The 25,168-nt window shown below is 51.1% G+C and overlaps 1 protein-coding gene across 1 annotated transcript in view; it reads left to right on the top strand.

The window, feature by feature from the left end:
* The window catches only part of SVOP (SV2 related protein), a 76,820-nt gene that overhangs the window by 10,186 nt on the left and 41,466 nt on the right, over nucleotides 1-25,168 (top strand). The window contains exons 2-5 of the mRNA XM_070066014.1: nucleotides 10,742-10,902; nucleotides 15,059-15,144; nucleotides 16,809-16,907; nucleotides 19,117-19,188. Of these exons, the coding sequence (XP_069922115.1) occupies nucleotides 10,742-10,902; nucleotides 15,059-15,144; nucleotides 16,809-16,907; nucleotides 19,117-19,188 (418 nt within the window). The remainder of the gene's footprint in view (nucleotides 1-10,741; nucleotides 10,903-15,058; nucleotides 15,145-16,808; nucleotides 16,908-19,116; nucleotides 19,189-25,168) is intronic.

Below are 25,168 nucleotides of genomic sequence, written 5' to 3'. Positions count from 1 at the left end.
GGAGCTGGGCCAGGCTAAAGCCAGGAGTCAGGAACTGAATCCTGGTGGCAGGTGGCAGATGGCAGGGACCACTTGAGCCATCACCTGCTGCCTTCCAGAACATGCATTAGCAGGAAGCTGGATGGGAAGTGAAGGAGCCAGGACTCGAACCAGGCATCCTGACAGAAGATGTGGGTGTCCAAAGCATCAGCTTACCCACTGTGCCAAACTCCTTGCCATCCTCTATCTGGCTCCTGAGAAGGAAAGAGCCTGCCCAACACTCAAAACTCAACTGTGGTCATCTTCCAGCCTCTCGCGTTTCCTTAAAACTCTTCAATGGCAGACCATTGGTCTCAGGACAACAGCGAAACCCTCACCCCAGTCTCTGGAGCCCTGCATGGTCCAGGTTCTCTAGCCGCTGCTCCTTGGTCCTACCACCCAGCCTTCAAACCAGCCGTTCTCTCTACTCTTCCCCTCTGTGTGTGACTGTCCTTGTCCCCTTGACCTCATCCTCCCCTGGAAGCTCTTCTCTGGCCACTCCCTGCTCCAAATGCTCTTTATGTTAGCACCCTGCTTGCTTCCTTCTCAAGATGCAATCATGGAGCTGGCGCCGTGACTCACTTAGCTAATCTTCCGCCTGCGGCACCAGTGTCCAATATGGGCACTGGGTTCTAGTCCCGGCTGCTCCTCTTCCAGTCCAGCTCTCTTCTGTGGCCCAGGAAGGCAGTGGAGCATGGACCAAGTGCTTGGGCGCCTGCACCCACTTGGGAGACCAGGAGGAAGCACCTGGCTCCTACCTTCGGATCAACATAGCTCCAGCTGCAGTGGCCATTTGGGGGGTGAACCAATGGAAGGAAGACCTTTCTCTCTCTCTGTCTCTCTCTCTGTCTCTCTCTGTCTCTCTCTAACTTTATCTGTCAAATAAATTTTAAAAATGCAATCATTTGCTTAAGTATAATGTTGCATTAGTTGATTTGTCTGTCAATCATCTCCTTGACCAGAGCATACACTTCCGGAGGGCAGGGACCGTGTCTATCATGTCCTCTTTGTACCCCGGCACTCAGCACACAGCCAGCCCCCAGTAGATGCTATTTAAAATACTGAATGGCTTGTGCCCAGGTGCTCTCTGCAAGGGACTCCTTTCATCTCCATGGCAACCCTGTGAGGTGGGAATTACCATCTCCATTTTATAGATGAGGAAATCCGGACTCTGAGAGATGAAGCAACCTCTCTAGGGTCGCACAGTTGCATAATAGCATGGGCAGGGGATTCAGACTCAAATCAGGGCCCTGTGTTGTGATGCAATAGGTTATGTCACTGCTTAAGGCACAGGCATCCCATATCAGAGCAACAGTTTGAGTCTTGGCCACTCTGCTTCCTGTCCAGCTCCCTGCTAATGCACCTGAGAAGGCAGTAGAAGATGGCCTAAGCACTTGGGCCCCTGCCACCCATGTAGGAGACCTGGATGGAGTTCCAGGCTCCTGGCTTCTGCTTGGCCCAGCCCTGGCTGTTGCAACATTTGGGGGATAGTTCTGTCTCTCCCTCCCTCCCTCTCTGTCTGTCACTCTGCCTTTCAAATACATAAATAAATCTCTAAAAACAAAATAAACAGACTCAAATCCATCTATTTGCTGGAGTTGGGTCTGCTGCTTTCCTGTGAGCGACCTCGGTGGTCCATGTGGGATTCAAAATGGTAACACAGCCAGGGTGAAGCTTCCCTTGCTGACGGACAGACTCGTGAGCTCAAGGGATGAACCTCCAGAAGCTCAGATGAGAGAGAGAAGAACTTCCTCCTCTCAAATGCCCTCATCAAGTCACAGGCCCTCACTGGAAGTCCGGAGATAAATTTCATAAAATCACATTGCTGCCAACAGGATCTTGAAGTTGACAGCTATTTCCTCAAGTCCTTCTCTTCCTTAAATAGCAAAACTATGTAAAATAAATGTTCCCTGCTATTTTAGTAAATTATACGCTATATATAATATGCAATGAGAAATGCCAAGAAATTGCAAGCCAGCTGGTTTTGAAGCCCTCATATATTTGAACATATGCCACTGCTATTTTCTTTTTAATATATCTATTTGAAAGGCAGAGTAACAGAGAGGGACACACACAGACACACACACACACAGATCTTCCATCCACTGGTTCACTCCCCAGATGGCCACATGGCCAGAGCTGGGCCAGGCTGAAGGCAGGAACCTGGAGCTCCATCCTGGTCTCCCACGTGGGTGCAGGCGCCCAAGGACTTGGACCGTCTTCAGCTGCTTTCCAGGGTGCATTGGCAGGGAGCTGCATCTGAAACAGAGTAGCTGGGACTTGAATGGGTGCCCTGATATGGGACGCTCCACGTGACAGTGCCAGCCCGTCTTCCCTTCCTGTCACCTTACGTGTTTTCCCTTGGGAAGGCTTGGCTGCTGTAGGTGGTACATACATTCAGGATCCCAACCGATTGCAAATGCAGTCTGGCTTTCTGAGTATCATTTGATACCAAGGGTCCCCTCTTTATCTCTGCTTTCAAACAAGCTCTAATAAACACAGGTTGAAACCCGGCCTCTGGTGTTCCGCAAGGGAAGAAACGTGAATGGACCGTGGTTTGAAACCGCAGGGAGCCAGGTCATTTTCTCAAAGTCACATCGTGCAGAGGTCAGTGTGTCCCAGGGTCAAGGCAGAGCCGTGACCTGGGTGCGGCTGGTCCGAGGGGGAGTTAATGTTCACCCACTCCGGGCCCCAGTCCTCCCGCTCATCAGGATGACTGTCACGATGCTGCTGCAAGCCCGTGGCCATCTTCATGTCACAGACGGAAGTCTGCAGCGTGCTGAGCAGAGAGCTCACGGTCGGCAGCGGGACGCGGCCACTGCTGTGCTTTCCGGCGAAGGTGATGGATGCCCAGGTTAAAAGTGTCCAACACGACAGAAGGGTCCAAAATGAAGAGGGAAAACTATCCCTTTCCCTCAAAACTCCCCATTGCTAGTGGGTGTTTAGCCTGGCAGTTAAGATGCTGATTAAGCTCCCCGCATCCCACATCAGAGTAGCTGGGTTCCATAGTCGGCTCTGTCTCCTGACTCCACCTCCCTGCTAATGCACACCTGGGGAGGCAGCAGGTGATGGCTCAAGTCACTGGGCCCCCGCTGCCACCACGTGGGAGACCCAGATGGCATTCCCGCCTCCTGGCTTCCACTCAACCTCGTCCCTGCCATGTAGGCATCAGGGGAGTGAGCCAGCAGATGGGAGCTCGCTCACTCTCTCCCTCTGCCTCCCTGGTTAATTAATTTATTAACTTTTAAAAACCAACTCCATTTCTACCCAGTCCTCTTCCCCAGAAGAAACCAGGCTCAGGCTTCTGTGTCGGTCGACTTTGTGTCAAGAATTTGGTTTGTTTCAGCTCACGGCTTTGGAGGTCCACAGTCCCAGCCTGGATGCCCCTGTCGGTCCTGTGTCTTTTGAGAGTGGTGGGTGGCAGAACAGGTGGGAAGGAAGGTTCACGTGGTGGGCCAGGAAGCAGAGACTGGAACACGATTGTCTTCCATGTCCACCTGTCTCTCTTTACCAAGTCCCCATGATTATATCACAAGGGCTCCATCCCAGTGGCTTAACCCAACCCAATCTCTTTCCAAAGGCTTCATCTTCCAACATTAACTTTTAAAAAAATATTTGAAAGACAGAGTTTTATATATATATATATATATATATATATAGAGAGAGAGAGAGAGAGAGAGAAGTCTTCCATCTGCTGGTTCACTCCACAAATGGCCACAATGGCTGGAGCTGGACCAAGGCTAAGCCAGGAGCCAGGAGCTTCCTCCAGGTCTCCCATGTGGGTTCAGGGGCTCAAGGACTTGGGCCATCTTCTACTGCCCTCCTAGGCCATAGCAGAGAGCTAGATCGGAAGTGGAGCAGCCGGGTCTCGAACCAGTGCCCATTTGGGATGCTGGGGCTTTAACCTGTTGCACCACGGCACCGGCCCCTACATTAACATTTAACATTCACCCATTATCCATTAACATGGCCCCATCGACCATTAACAGAAGACCTCGGGAAACATGCCCTTAACCCATGGGTCTTTGAGGGACTCTCTAGGATTGGAAGCACAGCACTTCCTCAGGTATCCTTCTAGAATATCTATGGCTGTGTAAGTGCGCCCGTCCCAGAGCAGCGCATCTCAGATTTTTAGCATGCATGAAAACTGCCTGGGGCAGATAAGGTGCTGATTCAGCAGATGTGGATCAGGGCCCCAGACCCTGGGTTTCTAACAAGTTCCTAGAGGGTGCCAGCTCAGGACTACACTTGAGACTTTGATTAGCCAGGACCAAGGCCATGGGTGCATAGGATCGCACATTTAATAATGAGCCTGAAGAGTTTTTCCCTGTGATATCTTACAGGTGCACGTGTGTGTGTGTGCATGCATGTGTGTGTGTGATTATGGTGGTGAAATACATATAAAGTAAAATTTACCATCGTGACAATTTTAAGCACACACTTAAAGCATTAAGTACACTCACAAGGCTGTGCCGCCTTCACCACCATCCATCTCTAGAATTTTTCAGAACCCATTAAACAACACTAACTCCCCATTCCCTTGTTCCTCAGCCCCTGATAACCACCATTCTGCCTCCTGTCTCTAGGACTTTGATTATTGGAGGTACCTCACACACAGGTTGGATCCCACAATGTTCCTGTGGCCGGCTTTTATCACTTGATACAACGTCCCCATCATTCATCCATGCTGCAGCAGGTGTCAGCTCCCTTCCTCTGTGAGGCTGAATGACATTCCACTGTGCAGATGGACCACGTTGTGTTTATCCGCCATCTTGCTGGTGGACACCTGGGTCGTTACCACCTTTGGCTATGGCGATACTTAAAGACGTTTAAAACCACTTTCTCCAAAGGATGTGCAGAGATATATTTCATCACTCCCATCCTGATGGCTGTTACTAGTTTCCCATTATCACAAGCAAAGCTGCAAATGGCATGCTAGCATCCAGAGGACAAGACAACACAGTGGCCAGAAGGGGGAGCTATGAAGTCAGATACCTTTGCCAAAGACTGGCTTAGCCACTGCTGTGTGACCTCAGGCAAGCTCGCAGCCCCTCTGTGCCTCAGTGTCCTCATCCGTGAAGTGGGGATAATGACAGTGAGGATAGATAAGATCATGCACGCACAACACTCACGCAGCAAGCCTGCCATCCACACCAGCTCTTTGTGTCACAATGCACCGCCTCCTGGTGTCTACGTCTGCAGTGAATTTCCAGAACCCTCTGGGGGCAGAGAGGTGTAGTAGAAAGCATTTACGATCTGGAAGGCTTCACAAATGCCCTTCCCCAGTGGTTGCCGTGGCCACTGCTCTCCTGAGAAGGAAGTAGGGAGCCAGGGAGGGCTCGGGAAGAGAGGATGCCATGAAAGCATTCAGGGAAGACTACCAGGCACTTCAGAGTCAAAGCTGACCCCTTCCTTGGCCTTCCCTGCATTACTTTTTTTTTTTTGACAGGCAGAGTTAGACAGTGAGAGAGAGAGACAGAGAGAAAGGTCTTCCTTCTGTTGGTTCAGCCCCCAAATGGCCGCCATGGCCAGCGCTGCGCCGATCCGAAGCCAGGAGCCAGGTGCTTCCTCCTGGTCTCCCACGGGGTGCAGGGCCCAAGCACTTGGGCCATCCTCCACTGCCCTCCCAGGCCACAGCAGAGAGCTGGACTGGAAGAGGAACAACCGGGACTAGAACCTGGCACCCCAACTGGGTCTAGAACCCGGGGTGCCGGCGCCGCAGGTGGAGGATTAGTCTAGTGCGCCATGGCACCGGCCATTACTCATGTTTTTGATTTGGGGGTTGCTTCTTGGGGCAGGGAGCCCCACCACTCATCCCTTCCCTGGAGCCCATCCTACACCACCCCTCACTCGGTTGGTTCCAGGCTGGAAACATCCCCCCTCGCCTTGAGCTTTCTTCTGGGTGCCCAGTTGGTTTGCAGTGCTTCTCACACGCTGCGTGACCTCTCCAGAGACATTAATATTAATATATTAGCATCCACATTTGCATTTCAGTATTGGGGGCAGGATTTGTTCCAGGACTTCCTTGCAGAAACCAAAATCTACAGATGCTCCAGTCCATTACGTACGATGTTGTAGGGTTTGCATAGGAACTATGCATATAATCATATGCATAACCTACATATATGTTTTAAAAATATTTGCTTAGTAGCCAGAGTTCTGGTACAGTGGGAGAAACAGCCGCCTGCAAAGCCAGCATCCCATGCGGGCACCAGTTCAAGTCCCAGCTGTTCCACTTCCCATCCAGCTCCCTGCTAGTGCCCCTGGGAAAGCAGAGGAAGATGGCTCAAGTAGTTGGGCCCCTGCACTCATGTGGGAGACCTGGAAGAAGCTTCTGGCTTCAGCATGGCACAGTGCCAGCTCTTGCAGCCTTTTAGGGAGTGAACCAGTGGTTGGAGGATTTTGATCTCTCTCCCTCTCTCTTTGTAACTCTTCCTTTCAAAGACATACTAAGCAAATCTTTTAAAAAAAAAATACTTGTTTATTTATTTGAAAGGCAGAGTGACAGGGAGGGAGAGAGACAGAGAGACAGAGAGACAGAGAGAGAGGGAGAATCTTCCATCTGTTGGTTCACCCCCCCAAATGGCCGCAACAGCTGGGGCTGGGCCAGACCTAAGCCAGGAGCCTAGAGCTCCATCTGGGTGTCCCACGTGGGTGTCAGATACCCAAGCACTTGGGTCACCATCTGCTGCCTCCCAGGCGCATTAGCAAAAACCTGGATCAGAAGTGGAGTAGCTGGGACTCGAACCAGCTCTGCAACATGGAATGCAGGCATCCTAAGCAGCAGCTTACCCTGCTGCTCCCGGACGCCTGCCTCTCCCACATGCTTGAAATCACCCCCAGGTTACTTGTAATACCCAACCCAAGGCAAAGGCTGTGCAGATGGCCTTCTCTTCTGGGAATAAAGAGAAACCTATACTCGTCCAGGGCAGGTGCCGTCATTTTTTCCCAAATATTTTCCATCTGTGGTTGGTTGGGTCTGCAGAGAGAGAAAGTTCCAGAACCCCCCAGAAGGAAAGCCGGGCCTCGTGCAGCAGTGCCTCCCCGCTCCCTCACGGTCCCCCAGCCCCCCGGCTGCCTCCGTTCTCCTGTTCTAGCTGCTTCATGTAGATGCAGTCACAGAGCTGGGACCTCCTGTGTCTGGCCCCTTTCCCTTAGGGGGACATTTTTAGGTGCATCTGTGTTGTAGCATGCATTGGTAGGGTGAGGACTTGTGCGTGCCGTGGTGTGTAAGAGCCTGCTCCTACCAGCTCTAGGGAACAGATTGTTAAATATTCAGGCGCCTGTGGAAGCTGCTGTTTAACTATTGATAGCGTGACACTGGGCAGCGAGGGAGTACTTACCCCCCCCCAACCCTGGCAAACTGGCAACACTGTTTTTTTTTTTTTTGGAGGGGTGGGTTATTTGAGAGTCAGTTTGCAAGCATGCCACTGGCTTTAAATCACCCTGTCACCTCCATCAGCACCCCCAAAATAAACACATGCACTGAATAGAGGGAGCTGCTTGATGGCCCTGCTTGGAGAGCCCTGGGTGCCATCTAGGATCCGAGTGTGCCGGCCTAAGGTGGTTTGTCTCCAAGCTTTTGCCTCCCAGATGCAATGGATACCCCAGCTCCAGACCCGAGCCTGGTGGTGGCATCAGCCAGCCTCACCGGTGAGGAGCGGGAACTGCAGACACCCAGCTCAGCTGGCAGAGAGCGGGGGTGGGCCGGGTACCAGCCCCTCAGTGGGATGGGACCCCTGGGGAAGCATGGTGGGGGGTAGGGGGAGCAGTGTAATCGTTGTCCGACTCTGATGCATGAACGCAGGTCAGCAACATCGGCAGCACCCGGGGTGCGTCAGGCAGGCAAATTCTCCCTCCCCAGAACCACACCTCCCCGGGGGCGGGGCCCAGCCAGTGTGTGGTAACCTCTCCGTGCGTGTTCGGAGGCTCTATCCAGCTGGATGCAGCAAAAAGTGACTGTGTGAAGAGCTGTCGGCCAGCCTGGAGCTGGAGCTTTGGATTCCTGCTCCAGAACAAAGCCTCGTCTTCCATGTCTGGCAATGCTCAGCCTCCCCCCACCCCAACCCCTGCCAGCTCTGCCCAGGCCTTAGGTCCACTCCCCACTGGGAAACGCACTGTAATTCAGACCCGGGGCTCTGACAGAAAAGGCAACCAGGCTGAAGCCTCAGCTCCTTCAAGCTGTGTGGCCCAGGGCATCTGTGTCTTCATCTATAAAATGGGTATAATAATAGTACTTACTTCACATCTGGTTTTCAGGGTAATAGGAAACTATACAGAGAACCTAGCATAGCTCTTGGCTTATGCAAGTGCTCAGTAACTACCTGTAAGATTGAAGGGCATTACTGAAGGAGTTTGAGGGGCAGGGATTTACTGAATAATTCCTCACATTTGCATAGTGCTTTAAAATTAGTTTGCATAAGTTGCATTTAAGTGCAACAGTTAAGTGGGTTACCCAGATCCCATATCTGAGAGCCTGGATTCAAGCCCCAGCCCCACTTCTGATCCACCTTCCTGCTGGTGTGCACCCTGGGAGGCAGCAGGTGATGGCTCAAGGGCTTGGGTCCCTGCCACTCATGTAGGTGACACAGTTTGAGTTCCCAGCTCTTGGCTTCAGCCAGCTGTTGCAGGTGTTTGGGGATTGAACCAGCACATGGTAGCTTCGTCTTTCAAACAAATGTTAAGTGTTAAAAAAAGAAAACCCCCATCTCACTTTTTGCACAAATATACAATTCCATATGGAATTTCAAGGGACTCCCAATAGCCACAACAATCTTGAAAAAGAGAACAAAATTGGAAGTCTAACTTTTTCCAATATTAAAACATACTACAAAGCTACAGCAGTCAGAATAAGGCGGTACTGGACTAAGGAGAGACACACAGTTCAACAGACCAGAGACGCCAGAAGAATGAGTAAGCCCTCACGTCAAGTGATTTGATCAGAAGATTGTCGACAAGAGTGCCAAAACCTCTCAGTGGAGGATAGAATCGTCTTTTCCACAAATGGCATTAGGCACACGAGGTATCCACACGCAGAAGAACAAAGTTGAACCCTTTCCTCACACCGTATCAACAATTTAAATCGGGGGCTGGCATTGTGGTGTAGCGAGTAAAGTTACTGTCTGCAACGATGGCATCCCTCATGGGCGCCGGTTTGTGTCCCGGCTGCTCCACTTCTGATCCAGCCCCTGCTAATTGTGGCCTTGGAAAAGCACTGGACGATGGCCCAAGTGCTTGGGCCCCTGCTACCCACATGGGAGATCTGGAAGCTGCTCCTGGCTCCTGACTTCAGCCTGGCCAGCCCTGGCTACTGCAGCCATGTGGGGAGTGAACCAGCAAATGGAAGATCTCTCTTCCTATCTACCTATCTATCTGTCTGTCTATCTATCTATCTGTCTATCTATCTTCTCTATCTTTGTAACTTTGACTTTCAAAATAAATAAATCTTTTTAATAAATTTAAATCAAAATGGATCAAAAACCCATGCTTTTGACATTTTTAAAAGAAAACCTAAGGGAAAAGCTTCATGAGATTCCATTTGGCAGTGGATTCTTGGGCACGTCATATGACATCCAGGGCCTCAGTTTTCTGGTCTGTACAATGGTGACAACAATCCCCACTGCATGGAGCGGCTGTGCAGATGGAGTGCACAGAGCACCAGCTCCACCCCCTGATGGCGGTGGTGACCGCTTCAAACCCGGCCGCCCTCCCTGCAAACCCTGCCCCCTCTGTGGGCGATGCATTTCCAGCCAAGGTGAGTTAGTGGAGCAGAGTTTTAGGTATTTACAAAATCAGCCTGATTTACAAAATTGTTGTGGTTTCACCTGTCTTTTCTGGAACTTTGCAAGCAAAGTTCCCTGTGCTACCCAAATCAGATTTACCCTTTCTGTGCCACAGCACCAGTTATTCTTTGGTGCCAGGGAATAACGTGGTGGTTAATAATAGCCTGATTTTGTATGTAGATACTTCTTTCTTTTTTAAAAATTATATGATTTTATTGATCTTCATTTTGCCTGTAAGGCAAAGAAAGAGAGAGAGAGAGAGAGAGAGAGAGAGACCTTCCATCCGTGAATTCACCCCCCCAGATGCCTGCAACAGCCAGGGGCAGGCCAGGCCATAGCCAGGATCCCAGAACTCGATATGGGTTTCCATGTGGGCGGCAGGGTCCCGAGCACTTGAGCCATCCCCCAGTGCCTTCCAGGATGTGCGTTAGCAGGAGGCTGGACTGGAAGCAGACGAGCTGGGAGCAAACGAGGCACTCCAATATGGATGCAGGTAACACCGTGGCGTCTGCCCCACTGGACCAGATGCCCACTCCCTGGAATCCACTTTCAATGTACAAAACAATGCTGGGTGAGCACCTTCTTGTGGGCCTGAGGTCACTTTTCGGTGATCAAATTGTTACATCTGTTAAATACAAACAGCATGCTTCCAAATAGCATTCACGCCTAGGAGGAAGACATCTTTATTCACTGTGTGAATAGAGGCCCTCTAGAATAGAGGCCCTCTAGAATTGTACAGTGCCCACCCTGATCAACTTTACATGGTAGCCCTGATACACAATCCGCTTCTCCTCCCACACTCAACAGAAATGCCAACCCCCACCCATTCCATTCCCACACCGTGAAAAAGGCCTTTCACCTGTGTTGGGCACAAGCCCTGTGTAGCAGGGCCGTTGAAGGGGGGTCCTGGCCATCGTGACTGGATCTGCTCTTTCCTCCAGGGTGGTGAAATTCCGGCGGACGGGCGAGAGCGCGAGGTCAGAGGACGACGCAGCTTCCGGAGAGCATGAGGTCCAGATTGAAGGGGTCCGCGCGGGCCTAGAGGCCGTGGAGCTGGATGATGGGGCAGCAGTGCCCAAGGAGTTTGCCAATCCCACTGACGGTGAGGGGGCCCGTGGTTGGGGCATCAGCCTGGGCCAAGGTCAGGGGCTCAGGGGGGCCAGTGCTGCCACCCCAGGTGGCGTGCTCAAGGGGTCTTATGAAGGGCAGCTGGGAGGGCACCAAGGGCCCAGGAATGACACTGAAAGGGGGGCCTCAGCAGGCCGGGTTACATCACAATTGTGCCAGTCAGTGTCGCTGCCTCACACTTGGCTGAGGACAGCAGCAACACTGATGATGGTGTTGACAGAGATGGTGATGGTGATGGTGATGGTGATGGTGATGGTGATGATGGTGTTGACAGAGATGGTGATGGTGATGGTGAGGTGATGGTGGTGTTGACAGAGATGGTGATGGTGATGGTGATGATGGTGTTGACAGAGATGGTGATGGTGATGATGGTGTTGACAGAGATGGTGGTGGTGATGGTGAGGTGATGGTGGTGTTGACAGAGATGGTGATGGTGATGGTGATAATGGTGTTGACAGAGATGGTGATGGTGATGATGATGGTGATGATGGTGTTGACAGAGATGGTGATGGTGATGATGGTGTTGACAGAGATGGTGATGGTGATGATGGTGTTGACAGAGATGGTGATGGTGATGGTGATGATGGTGTCGACAGAGATGGTGATGGTGATGGTGAGGTGATGGTGATGGTGATTTGATGACAAAGATGGTGATGGTGATAATGGTGATGGTGATGAAGATGGTGATGGTGATGGTGATAGTGCTGACAAAGATGGTGATGATGATGGTGATGGTACTGACAAAGATGATGATGATGATGATGGTGATGATGAAGATGAAGATGGTGCTGGTGATAATGATGATGGTAATGATGAATGTCATGGTGAAAATGACAGTGGTGATGATGATGGTGTGATGATGATGGTAGTGATGGTGATAGTGGTGATGGTGATGATGATGGTGGTGACAATGATGATGGTGATGATGAAGGTCATGGTGAAAATGACAGTGGTGATGATGATGGTGATGATGATGGTGGTGGTGATGATGATGGTGATGGTGATGGTGATAATGACAACAGTGATGATGATGGTAATGGTGACGCTGATGGTGATGAGAAGGGTCCACATGGTGGTGATATAGGTGTTGGTTATGAGAGCAGTGATGGTGACAATGGTGTGGGGGCAGCTGACCTTAGCTGAAGATCTACTCTGCTGCTCAAGGCACTATTCTAAGCCCTGTAGATGCATTACCCATTAATCCTCACTATAGTTCTGCTTGGAACTATTACCACCGTCTTCTCTGTTTTGGAGATGAGAGGACACTAAAGCACAGAAGGTCAAGCGTCTTAACCAGGGTTTCACAGACAGGAATTAGCCAGCTGGATGCACACCCTGGCAGTCTGTTTGCACCTGACCTTGTGCTGCTCTGATCAGAGCTAGTCAACTAAGGGGCCCAGGTAGTGCTTGGGACCTGTCTTGGACCCCCCTCCCCACCTGATGCTCATGGATGGAAACATTCCATGCATCCCTGAGTGACCCCAAGCCCCAGGATGAGAGAGGGTTGCCGACCTGGCTCCAAGACCTGCTGGGTGGGCAGATCTAAGGGGCAAGGTTGGGGATATGAGGGGCAATGAGGCTCTACTCTCAGGCTGATCTGGACTCAACTCTGAGCTCTACAGCAGTCAGCATGTCACCCTGGGCAAGCCCATGTCCTCCTCTGCAGCGTGAGGCTAATTCTAAGCCTTAACTCTGAGGGTCATGTTGGGGAGGCAAGGAAATAGCACACAGCAAGCTCTGAGTGTGGTGGCTGGCACACAACGACCTCTCACTGTCTGCATCTTAGGGTTAGTGGTGCAGGGCTTCCTGTACAGGATACTCTTGCTGGAGGAAACCCAAACCTGCAAGTGTGATAAACACCAGCTCATGCTTCCAGAGGAAGCTATATGATTGACATAAGGGCCCTGTGGTTGAAATTCCAAAAACAGGCTGGCAGGGGCTGAGACCCTCAGAGTCCGCCGTGGAAGGGCCACCCAACCTCTTCCTACAGTATCTTTATTGTCGAAATAACTTCATTTTGGAGTTATTTTATTTTATTTTATTTTTGACAGGCAGAGTTAGACAGAGAGAAAGACAGAGACAAAGGTCTTCCTTCCGTTGGTTCACCCCTCTAATGGCTGCTACGGCTAGCACATTGCACCGATCTGAAGCCAGGAGCCAGGTGCTTCCTCCCAGTCTCCCATGCAGGTGTAGGGACCCAAGTACTTGGGCCATCCTCCACTGCCTTCCCAGGCCACAGCAGAGAGCTGGACTGGAAGAGGAGCAACCGGGACAGAATCCAGCACCCCGATTGGGACTAGAACCCGGGGTGCTGGCGCCGCAGGCGGAGGATTAGCCTAGTGAGTCGCAGTGCCGGCTGGAGTCATTTTAGATTTACAGGAAAATTGCAAAGCTAGCACAAACAGCTCCTATATCCCCTTTACTCAGTCTTCCCTAAAGGTCAAGACCTTACCTAACCATGCTCTGTTTATCAGAATGGAGACACTAACACAGGTGCACTCTTTCTTGAACCCAGACCTGGTGCAAATGTCCCTGGTGTTGTTGTTTTGTTTTCAGTAGTTTTGTTCCAGGATATGCTGAAGCATACCTACACATTACGTTTCATCTTTTATAATTTTTCAAAAACGCTTATCAGTTTACAAGGTACATCTTTGCACAAAAGTAGCACTTTTACATGGAAAGTGTTCAGACACAGAAATGTCTGACGTCATGGAAAATGAGTGTTCTCCAAGATTACTCTGCTAAGAGTTTGTAAGACGACCACTCAGTCTTGCCTGCCCAGAACAGTACACATCTATCTACACACACACACACACACACACACAGAGTATTTCGGAAAGTTTGTAGAAAATTAAAAGATGTCTATTTTTGTGCAAAAACATCATGCATAACTTTGTTCCTACTTTGCATTTTCATGAACTTTATGAAGACCCTCCATGTGCATGGATTTCAGCCTTTTTTGCACTAAAATGAACTTCTCTCTTCATCCCACGTCCCATAAACATTTTAAAGAACCTTCATATATCTGCTTTTATCACAGACATGATTCTTCCTGCATATGCCATTCCACAACATCACTTTTTGACTTAATATAATGTGGAGCTTTTGCCATCTGGGTGCAGTTGGAATTCTGCTTTCAAAAAGTATCAATTTTTTCCTAATTGTGGAAGTAACAAAAATGATAGAGTCTTCCCCCCTCCAAAAACAACAATAAAAAAAATTATGAAGTCTATGCATGGACACATGAAACATAAACACACACATGCATACATTTCTTTTTTTAAAAAAAATATTTTATTTATTTATTTGAGAGGTAGAGTTGCAGACAGTGAGAGGGAGAGACAGAGAGAAAAGTCTTCCGTCCGTTGGTTCACTCCTCAAATGGCCACAACAGCTGGAGCTGTGCTGATCTGAAGTCAGGAGCCAGGAGCTTCTTCCCAGTCTCCCACGCGGGTGCAGGGGCCCAAGGATTTGAGCCATCTTTTACTGCTTTCTCGGGCCATAACAGAGAGCCGGATTGGAAGAGGAGCAGCCAGGACTAGAACCGGTACCCGTATGGGATGCTGGCGCCACAGGCGGAGCATTAACCTACTGCACCACAGTGCCAGCATACATTTCTAAGAACAGAATCATACTGTTTTGTTGCCCATCATTTGTTTTTAAATATTAATTAGAAATATTACTGTATGTGTCTTTCTATATCTACCCATTCTATTATACAGTTGGGTTGCATTTCCTAATGTGGATATTTAGGCATTTCTACATAATATTTAACCACCCCACCCCCCATTCATAAGCATTGAGGATATTCCAGTTTTCCCTGCTGTAGACTCTTGCTGGAATATTTTTCTAGGGAAAGTTCTAGAAGTAGCAGGTGCTACCTTGAATGAGTTCACTAGTATTGTTCCTATTTCTGATTTTTTTTTTTCTGGAGGAAACCAGAACCAGCAAGTGTGGTAAACAGCATCTCACACTTCGGGAGAAAGTTACAATTAGCATGGGCTCATGGTTGAAATTCCAAAATGGTGATGATTCCCAGCAGAGGCTAGGAGACCACTCCAGACACCCCCAGGCTGGGACAACAGCCAAGTTGCATTGATTCCTCAACCCCTCCCCCTACTCCCTCGCAGATACGTTCATGGTGGAAGATGCGGTGGAAGCCATCGGGTTTGGGAAATTTCAGTGGAAGCTGTCTGTCCTCACTGGGTTAGCGTGGGTGAGTATTTCTAGGGTGGCAGGGGCCTCACTGCAGTCTCCACGGGGCTCCTGTGCTGCTCTGCTGGCTTTCCACGGTCCACAAGGACAGACACAAGTCCCTCCACGTAGATCATTTGCCTGAGCTCCAGCCACGTGCCTGTGCAGTGATCGGGGGTGGGATTGAGGTGTGTGCTTGGGGGAGCTGGCGGCAGCTGGCGATTGGCCTCAAGAAGCTGAAGTTTCTGACTAATTGGCCAGTTCTCAAGCCTTTGAGACTATGGGGAGTTTGTGGTATCAGCTGTGGACTTCTCCCCCAGAAAACCACGTGCATGCCAGTCCTGTCTTCTGCTCCAAGGTGCTCACAAATCCTCTTAGATGGCCGTGGCAAACGGCACAGCCAGACCTTTCTTCCAGGTGAAACGGAGGGGTGGGTGCTTTGTGGTTAAGTTGCCACTTAAGACATCGGCATCCCATGTTGGAGCGCCTGCTTCTTGCCCCACTTCCTCCTCTGCCCATCCAGCTCCCCACTAATGCACACCCTGGGAAGCTGCAGAAGATGGCTTAAGCACTGGGGTCCCTGACAAGCTCATGGGACACCCTCATGGAGTATCGGGCTCCTGGCTTTGCCCTGGCTCCGCCCCAACTATTGCAGGCACCTGGGGAGTGAACCAGTGGGTGAAAGTGTGTCTGTCTGTCTCCCTCTCTCTGTCTCTCTCTACCTTTCAAATAAAAGGAAATAAACAAAAAAAAGTTTTAAAAACCAAATGTCCTATAAAAATTGATTTTCGCTAATGGTCTGGGAGAGCAATTGAATTACACATTTTTCCGTATGGGTCATCAATTTCCCTGCGTCATTTCTTCTGCTAATTTGAAAAGCTGCTTTGATCCCATACAGCGTTCCCACGGCCTCACAAGTCTGCTCTGAACTCTCACTCCTGTTTCATCACGCTGGCTAGTCCCCTAAGAGCACCGAGATATTTAATTACTGGGGCTTCCTAGTGTGTTTCACTACATTAACAGGTCATGCCTGTTGAATACACTGGCAATTCTACATGAACAGATGACCTAGAAACCAAAGACAATCGAGTTTTTAATTGTACCAAGAGAAAAAAAAAAGATCATTCTCTCTCTAGCTCTATCAAAAAGGTTTTTCTTGAATGTTAAAAATAGGATCTTTTCCCACTTCAGACAGTGCTCATATTTTGTAAACATGGAAAGACACACCCCATGCCCCAGGAATGCTAAATATCTCGTCAATTTCTGCACGGTGTCATAGTGCTTTAACCACTAGAGCTTTCTTTCAGGGTCTGTGTGTGTGTGTGTTTTAAGATTTAGTTATTTGAAGTGAGTCTACAACAGCCAGGGCTGGGCCAGGAGCCAGGAACTCCATCCAGGTCCCCCATGTGGGTGGCAGGGACCCCATTACTTGGCCATCCTCTGCTGCTTTCTTAGGAGCATTAGCAAGAAGCTGGATGGGAAACAGAGGAGCCAGGACTCGAAGAGGCACTTGGATACAGGCGGGATGCAGGCATCCCAGGCGACGGCTGACCTCCTGCAGCACAGCACGGCCCCTTTTGGTGTGTTCTGACTTGGGGTGGGGCGCTCAGCAGGTGCAAGAAGGAGTCTGTGGCCGAGGGGCCCTGCAGGGCTTCCTGCCTCACGGTGCTTCCCTCCTCTCTGCAGATGGCCGACGCCATGGAGATGATGATCCTGAGCATCCTGGCCCCACAGCTGCACTGTGAGTGGCGCCTGCCCAGCTGGCAGGTGGCCTTGCTGACCTCGGTAGGCAGCCGGCGGCTCTCTCCTTTGCGCTCAGTTCTAGCCCCCTGGGGTGTCCTGCGGGATGTCCCCTCTGCTCCCGCCGCCACGGGCTCAGGCACTGGGGGTGGGGGAGGGGAGTGGGAGGGGGAGGGGTCCCCAGCTGATGTGCTCAATTACTGGGAACGTGGGACCTCCCCGCACCTATGGGTTCACACCTTCCGAGGACACAGCCGAAAGTTCATGCAAAAATGGAACCGCATGACAAGCTCGCCGTGATGTGGAGAGCTGAGCGATCCAGGCGTAGCTTTTTACCCTGACACACGTTTTCCAAGACCCCACTCAGATCTGTGTTTTGGGGGTTTAGGCCCCTCCTAGAGGTGTGACCTTGACCGAGACACTTTATGGCTCTATTTCCCGACCTGCAAAATGCCTGCTTTTCTACTGACAGGCAACAAACATGAAGGGTGCCTAGCCCATGGCAAGGGTTGTGTCAATGACACTTTCTGTTTGCAGCACTCATTCTCCCGGATCCATCCTAGAGTGTAGACGTGGGTCTATGCCACTTGCAAGGTGGAGCTTCCTGGTCTCTGCTCCTTCACTGGGTCACAACCATCACCACTTATTGGGCACCTACTGTGTGCCAGGCTCTGTCTCAGGGTTTGGCATGCATGACCTGATTAATTCTCACAACGCTATGCAAGAGCTGCTGGCGTTGCCCCCATTTCTGCGGATAAGGAAACTAAGGCATGGGAGCAGTACACTGACTGGCATAAGCTCACGGGACCTGTGAGAGCCGCCGGCCCCAGCCGCTGCACTGGGCTGCCTTCTCTCAGGGTGAAGTTGGTACTTGTGGGACACTTAGAGTTGTGTTTTCTGTGGACCAGTTAGAATACTGCAGAAGTCGCTTGAATCGCATCAAATACACAGGCGAATAAGGGGAAGGCGTTATTTTTGCTGCAGGAAATGTGGCACAAGTTTACCATAATTGCTATAATACAGACCCAGTGTATTCTTACACCCGAATCTCTCTCTGTGGGAAAATGGGTGTTTGGGGAGATTTAACTCTTTCAGGACACAAGGATACCACTTGTCCCATGATTAAAGAAACACTACACCCCAAGACAGTTGTTTTGAAATAGTCTTGTTTTAGGTAATCTAGAAAATAACTGAATTAAAACTTTGCAGCCTAAATTGACATGATTTTTTTTAAATTGTAGGTTGCGGATCATTTCCAGCATATTGGAATATTTAAAAATTTAAATAAATGACGTCACTTTAACAAATGTGTCTGGGGCGGGCGTTTTGGCACAGTGGCGTAAGCTACTTCTGGTAGCACTGGCACCAGATCCTATCAGAGCCCTGGTCCCAGCCCCAGCTGCTCTCTTCCCATCCAGCTCCCTGCTACTGCTCCTGGGAAAGCAGCAGATGATGGTCCGAGTGCTTGGGCCCCTGCACCCACACGGGAGACCCGGGTGGAGCTCAGCCTGGACCAGCTGTGCCATTTCACCCATTTAGAGAGTGAACCAGTGGATGGAAGATCCCTCTCAGACTCTTCCTCTCTGTCAAATAAATGTTTTTTTAAAATATGTGTAATGGAACTGAAATAGTTATCTGATGCCCACCATCACCTGTTTAAATTAATTAATTTTTGAATTAATTAATGTATTTGGCACCAGAGTGGCAGAGAGACTGAGGGATAGACAGAGAGAGAGAGAGAGAGAGAGGAGAGAGAAAAGAGAGAGAGAGAGGGAGGGAGGGAGAGAGAGAGAGAGAATCTTCCATCCTCTGGTTCACTCCCCAAATGACCTCAATGGCTAGAGCTGGTCCAGACAGATGCCAGGAGCTCAGAACTCCATCCAGGTCTCCCATGTTGGTAGCAGGGGCCCAGATACTTGCGCCATCCTCCACTGCTTTCCCAGGCGCACAAGCAGAGGGCTGGATCGGCAGTGGAACAGCCGGGACTCGGTATAGGATGCTGGCATTTCAGGCAGTGGCTTAACCTGCTGTGCCACAATGCAAGCACCTCAGAATATTTTTGCACCAAAATAAAAGTATCTTTCAATTCCATTTTTCCGTGAGTTTTTGAAGTCCCTTCGGGGCAGCATTTAGAATAGGATTTGTCCCCTGCCTGGCTCTCCTTGGTTCCGTGCTGTGTGACCTAGGGGTCTCTTTTGTCATTCACTCTCTCTGCTGTGCTCTGTGCTGACAGACACTGTCTTTGCGCCCACAGGTGGTCTTTGTCGGCATGATGTCCAGCTCCACGCTCTGGGGGAATATCTCAGACCAGTACGGCAGGAAAACGGTAAGGCAACTGCCTCTGAGCGCAAGCTCTGTGTTCTCCGGATGACGATATTGACAAGTAACAGACACTGTGCTGTTGGGAGGGGTCCTGAGCGCCCCGGTGTGGCGCAGTGAGGAGACGCTGCTCCAAGGCTGCTGTGGACTCTGCGGGCCAACATTGCTGGTGGGACCCAGGCATGCCCTCTTCACTATTATTATTTTAAATGACTTGAAGGGCAGAGAGACAGAGATCTGCCTTCCACTGGCTCACTGCCCAGATGCCCACAACTACAGCTGGGCCAGGTGGAAGCCAAGAGCCTGGAACTCCATCTAGAGTTCTCATGTGCATAGTAGGAACCCAACCTCTTTAGTCTGTCTCGCAGAGTTTGCACTGGCAGGAAACTGGACTCCAGAGGCGGGACTCAAGCCCGGGCACCCTGACCTGGGATGCAGGCGTCTCAAACAACATCTTGATTGTGATACAGAGCACCTGCTCCCCCAAGCGTGTCCATTTCAGAGTCTGGATGATGCTCTTAGTGCCCACTCACATCCTCTGGACACTCACCCTTCCCTTGCATGAGGCTGGGGCAGGCAAGGGAAGATAACAAAAGACGCTGGCTTGTTTGCGAAGTGGGTCATGTCTCATCCCCAGCAGGACTGAGCGCTGGCACCCGTCATGGGAACCTGCTCGTGAAGGCCCCTACCTTGTGTGCCTTCCCTCCCCTCTCCAGGCCCCTGCTGGCATGACTGCTGAAATAAACCTTTTGTGCTAGGACCCTTCTCCTGGCATCTGCTTTTGGGGGCACCCAGGCGCGGCAGGAAGTGGATGTGCAAGCCAAGAAGGAAGAACAGAGCTCACAAGTCTCTGACTCCATCAGCTCCTCCAGTGCTCCTTGCCTGCTCCCTTGGTTTTGTCCCCTTTGCGTTGCTGTGGGGTTTGCGCACCTGCACGTGGGGTCTTTGTTTTGGCCTGTGAGGCCAGCATCCCCCTGTAAACACCCGTCTTCTGGGAGTCAGAGACCCACAGAGCCGCTGCTCCAAGAGTGCACATCCAGGGCCCCACTCTCTCCTGCATCCCTGTTCTCATCCCTGGACTGTCCACAGGCAGGATGGTGCAGTGGTTACACTCTGGGGCCCTGAGTCAGGTGGACCTCGGCTTGCTTCTGACTTTGCTACCTCTGTGTGATGGTGGGGACAAGTGACTTGATCTTCTTTTTTTAAAAAAGGAGAAGATATATTTTTAAAAATTTATTTGAAAGGCAGAGTGAGTGAGTGAGTGAGAGAGAGGTAGATGGATCTTCCGTCCATGCTGGTTTAATCCCCAAATAATTGCAATGTCCAGGGCAAGGCCAAGCCAAAACCAGGAGCTATAAATCTATGCTCATGCAAGTTGGGCCTAATGTAATCTTCAGAGCTTTTGTATGACTCTGCCTTTTGTCACCTACTACCTAAGACAAGCTATGCAGGAAGGCAGGAGGTATATTTCAATTCATCTCAGTTTGGGAGGTTCACAGTCTAAGATCGAGCTTCTGCCTTGATTCCACCATTTGGTGAGGCTGGAGGAGGGTGTGTGTGTGTGTGTGTGTGTGTAGGATCTGGGGTGAGCTGGGAAGCAGAGACAGGCAGGGCCCAACTTGGCTTTCATGACCAACACTCTTGTGAGAATTACCTTCTGACGGCACATCTCCAACAACCTAAGGGTCTCCCCACAGGCCCCCCTCCCAGATGCCATAATCTGATCATGCCTCCCCCTTCCTAACACCACCAACTCCGATGCTGGGCTTTAACTTCTGCATGAGCTTGGGAGGTTACGCCAGTTCAAACCTTTAAAAGAACCGCAAGGCTTAAAAATAATCACAGATCCTTCCAGGTGCTTTGTGTGGCTTCTTCCTGAGTGGACAGGGTGTGGGGAGGGACGACTCATTCCTCAGCCTCCAGCTAAAAACACGTTCTGCTTGCTTGTTCCTGCAGCAAACACACACACACACACACACACACACACACACACACGGCAGCAACCAGAAGGGGGCGTCCGCTGCACTCCCAGTGCTGTTATCCGATTGCTGATTTACAAAGCAGGGAGGAGGACAGGGGAAAAGAGGGGCAAACACTTTAGTCTGGAGTCTCCCTCTGCCACTGGGGCACTACATCAAGTGAATTTCCATTCTTGGTACTCTGCTTCCTCATGAGGATCGGAGGAAGCTGGGCTAGGTGACAGCTGACGTTAGTAGTTGCTACCTACCGACTTCCCCAAACCAGAGCGCAAGTGTGTTTTTCCCCCTGTACCTGTTCCAAGTAGAGCATGCCAGGAACACGGGTTTGAGGGAGTTGGAAGGCTCAATGGCACAATGCTCTGATCGATTAGTGATGTCTGCCATGGGCAATGGCACAGTGCTGTGATCGATTAGTGATGTCTGCCATGGGCACATGCTGGAAGACTATTGGATGTTTGTCCTTGATGAAAGGACTGTGCCTGTTTCATCTACTGAGGTGGCCCTGGAGAATGCAGGCTTGGCTCACAGTAGGCGGTAAATTCTTCCTGAGTGGCTGAGCTAGGACAGAGGAGAATTAGACCTTCGTCTCCTGTTCCTGCCACTCTCTGGCCTCCCAAGACCAGCAGTTGGCTTAACTGATGAGTGTTCTTTGTTTGCCAGAAAATCCACAGAGGTCGCTAATGTAGGGTCCTTATTTATGTTCTCAGCAGGGACAGCCACTCCAAGGACATCCCCAGGACGGAGCTCTAGGAGGAAGCCATGAGCTTGGTAGTAAAACATCCTCAGAGTGGGCATTTGGCCTGTATCTCGCATCAGAGGGCCTGGGTTTGAGTCCCTCCCCCTCCAGCTGCTGGTTCTGGCTTCCTGTCCTTGGAAGCAGCAGCGATGGCCCAACTAGTTTGATCTTGCCACCCACGTGGGAGCCCTGATTTGAGTTCCTGGCTCCTGGCTTCAGCCCCCTGCTCCCCCAGCCACTCCCCAGCTATTGCAGGTACTAGGGGAATGGACCAGCAGATAGGTGCTCTCTCTCTCTCTGCCTCTCAAATAAATAGCAATTTTTAAAAATTTGAAAAGATTTCATAGAGAGGTTTTCAAGTAACGACATTTGCTGAGTTGTGACTGCACTTTGGCACCTGCTAGAACAGTAGTTCTCACTTTGGGGGAGGAGGCACCAGCTTATACCTGGGGACGTGTCTGGGTTGTCATTCAGTGGGTAGAGGCCAAGGATACGCCAAGGATACTACTAAACACTCCAACTGCACAGGACCGGCCTCAGCACAGAGAGTTGCCGGGTCTGGGACGTGGCCGGTGCTGAGGTTGGGAGACCAGGCTGCAGGGTCCCTGTGCAGATAACACTGCCGAGTTGCAGCACTGGGGAGAGTTAGCTCTTCCTCCTCTCTTCCTCTTCGTACTGCATCTGGGACAGCTCACCCTCCCTTGGGTTTTTACCCAAGGGGCTCCCCTGGACAAGGGAGATGCTACGCATCATTGTGAAGGGCGTGGGCTCTGAGGTCGGGCTGCGTGCGTTCAGATCCCAGCCCTTCCACTTCCAAGGCTGCGCGGCCTTGGGCAAGTTGCTCCATCTCTCCATGCCTGTTTTCTCCTCTGTGCAAGGATAGCAATAGTCTCCTCCCATAGGGCTGTAATGAGGAGTAAATGGCCTTGAACATGAAACTCGGCACAGAGGAAGAGTTCTGTTACTGTTACTATCATGAGCCAAGTTTGTGGTGCCCACGGATGGCAGCGCCAGCATTAAACACAGGTGTATCTGCCTCCGGCCCTCGCATCCTTCATCCTGACCTTGGCCGCCGGGAGACAAAACTGAATCAGGCCCCAGAACTCATGTTTGCCAAAGAGATGAAGCTTGGGATGGGAGAGAAGCCCACGGGGTGCCCTGCCAGTTCCCCCGGCTGGCTGGCTAAATTCCACACCCAATGTGGAGCCCGAGTGGCTGGAAATGAGCAGAGAAAGCATCAGATTGTAGAGCTGCCTCCTCCCCGGCCCTGGATTCTGGCCCAGCCTCAGAGAGGACGGCTCGGGCTCAAATGATAACGTTGCTCGTGAACTCCAGAACCTGGGCCAGCCGGGCAGCTGGCGAGCCTTGGCAGCCATGTGGGAGCTCCTCGATCTGCCTTGGCCCGGCGGGGAGGTTTCTGTGAGGGCCCCTGCTGGGTGACATTGCGGGGCTAGGAGTCAGCTGCAGGACCATTTGCAGCCTGGGGATTTGTGGCTGCTGCAGAGAGAGATGAAGGTTGACTCTGAGTGTGTGGCCTGGAAGGTGAACCCCTTAGGGCTCATTGTTTATTGAGCAAGGTCACCCCAGTGCAAGCTACTTGACCACTGTGGTCCTCAGTTTCCCCGTATGCAAAACAATAAAAGTGTCTGTCATGGGCTTGGAGCTTCCAGTGCACACTCAGCACTCGGTAAGTGGTAATTGCTATTGTCTGGGGCTCAAAGGAAGAAAAACTCAGAATATGGCATGGTCAAGGCCTCTGCCACCCACCCACGTGGGAGACCTGGATGGAGCTTGTGGCTCCCGGCTTCAGCCTGGCCCAGCCCTGGCTGTTGCAGGCATTTGGGGGAATGAACAAGAAGATGGAAGATGTGTGTGTGTGTGTGTGTGTGTGTGTCTGCCTTTCAAATAAAATGAAAATAATTAAAAACTTAAACTCTCTTCCCTTCCTTAAAAAAATGAATGCATATTGGCTGCACCTCTCCCTGTAGCCCAGTGTATAAAAGATGCTTAGCGAGTGCACGCTGAAGGAAGCAAGGAACTGACTGTGTGTCGAGGCTGGGCAGGAGGGCTCTGGGCTGATGAGAAGCCTCAGGCCCACGGGCAGCTCTTGCACGGCGCTTGCTGGCGGCGCCCGCCCGTGCGCTGGGCAGCTGGAAAGCTCCAGCATCAGCGAACAAATGCCGAGGCAGCTGGAATCTTTTGTGAGCAGACAGGGCCGGGGAGCGCTGCCTGGCAGGGCATCAGGCGGTCCCTCCCCCAGCAGCCCCGGAGGGAGGCTTGGCCCTCTGTGTCCAGCCCCGTGTCCTTGTGTCTTCCCCGCTCCTTCCCTCTTGCTCTTTCTTCTTTCTTTTGATTTTCTCTGTCGCTAAATATGTCCCATGTCTGATTCGAGACTCCTTGGAAGAAAATCAATCCCTATTAAACTAGCTTAAACCAAAAGAGGGAATTCAGTATCTGGGTGGCAGATACCAATCTCTTAGCTATATAAAAATTTATTTCATTTATTTGAAAGGCAGAGTGACAGAGAGAGAGGGAGAGATGGAGAAGGAGCTCTTCCACCCACTGGCTCACCCCCGAAATGGCTTGCAACAGCCAGGGCTGGGCCAGGCCAAAGCCAGGAGTCAGAAACTGCCCCAGGTCAGCATCTACCCCTGATTATAGCTGGGTTTATAATTGAGTATTACCAGTGTGGTTCCTTATATTTGCCTCATTTAAATTTTTTTTAAATTTTTATTTGAAAGACAGAATGACAGAGGGGGAGAGGGAGAGGGAGAGGGAGAGGGAGAGGGAGAGGGAGAGGGAGAGGGAGAGGGGCAGGTACAGGGAGTGGGAGAGGGAGAGGGAGAGGGAGAGGGAGAGGGAGAGGGAGAGGGATCTATCTGCCTTCTGCTAGTTCATGCCCCAAACGTCCACAACCAACACGGCTGGGCCAAGCCAAAGCCTGGGGCCAGGAGCTCCATGCAGGTCTCCCACGTGTGGGTGGCAGGACCCCAACACTTGGGCCATCATGTGCTACCTTTGCAGGTGCATTAACTGGAATCTGGATTGGAAGGCAGGAGGCAGGGCGGGACTCCATCCCAGGCACCCTGATATGGGCTGCAGGCACCCTAAATGTCAGTTTAACCTGCTGTGCCACAACGCCTGCCCCTGTATTTGACCTTTTGAAATCAGATCTCTTTACAGACAGACTGTGAATGCAGACAGAAGTCGACGCGGTCCATCAGGGACTCGCATGCCCCAGGCAGCGTAGCCATTGCCGACAAACTTTCCTG

The sequence above is a fragment of the Oryctolagus cuniculus genome, chromosome 21 (genome assembly GCF_964237555.1).
Source record: "Oryctolagus cuniculus chromosome 21, mOryCun1.1, whole genome shotgun sequence".
NCBI classification, from domain to species: domain Eukaryota; kingdom Metazoa; phylum Chordata; class Mammalia; order Lagomorpha; family Leporidae; genus Oryctolagus; species Oryctolagus cuniculus.
Note: the sequence above shows the minus strand (reverse complement) of the source record. Positions and strands in the feature narration are given on the sequence as shown.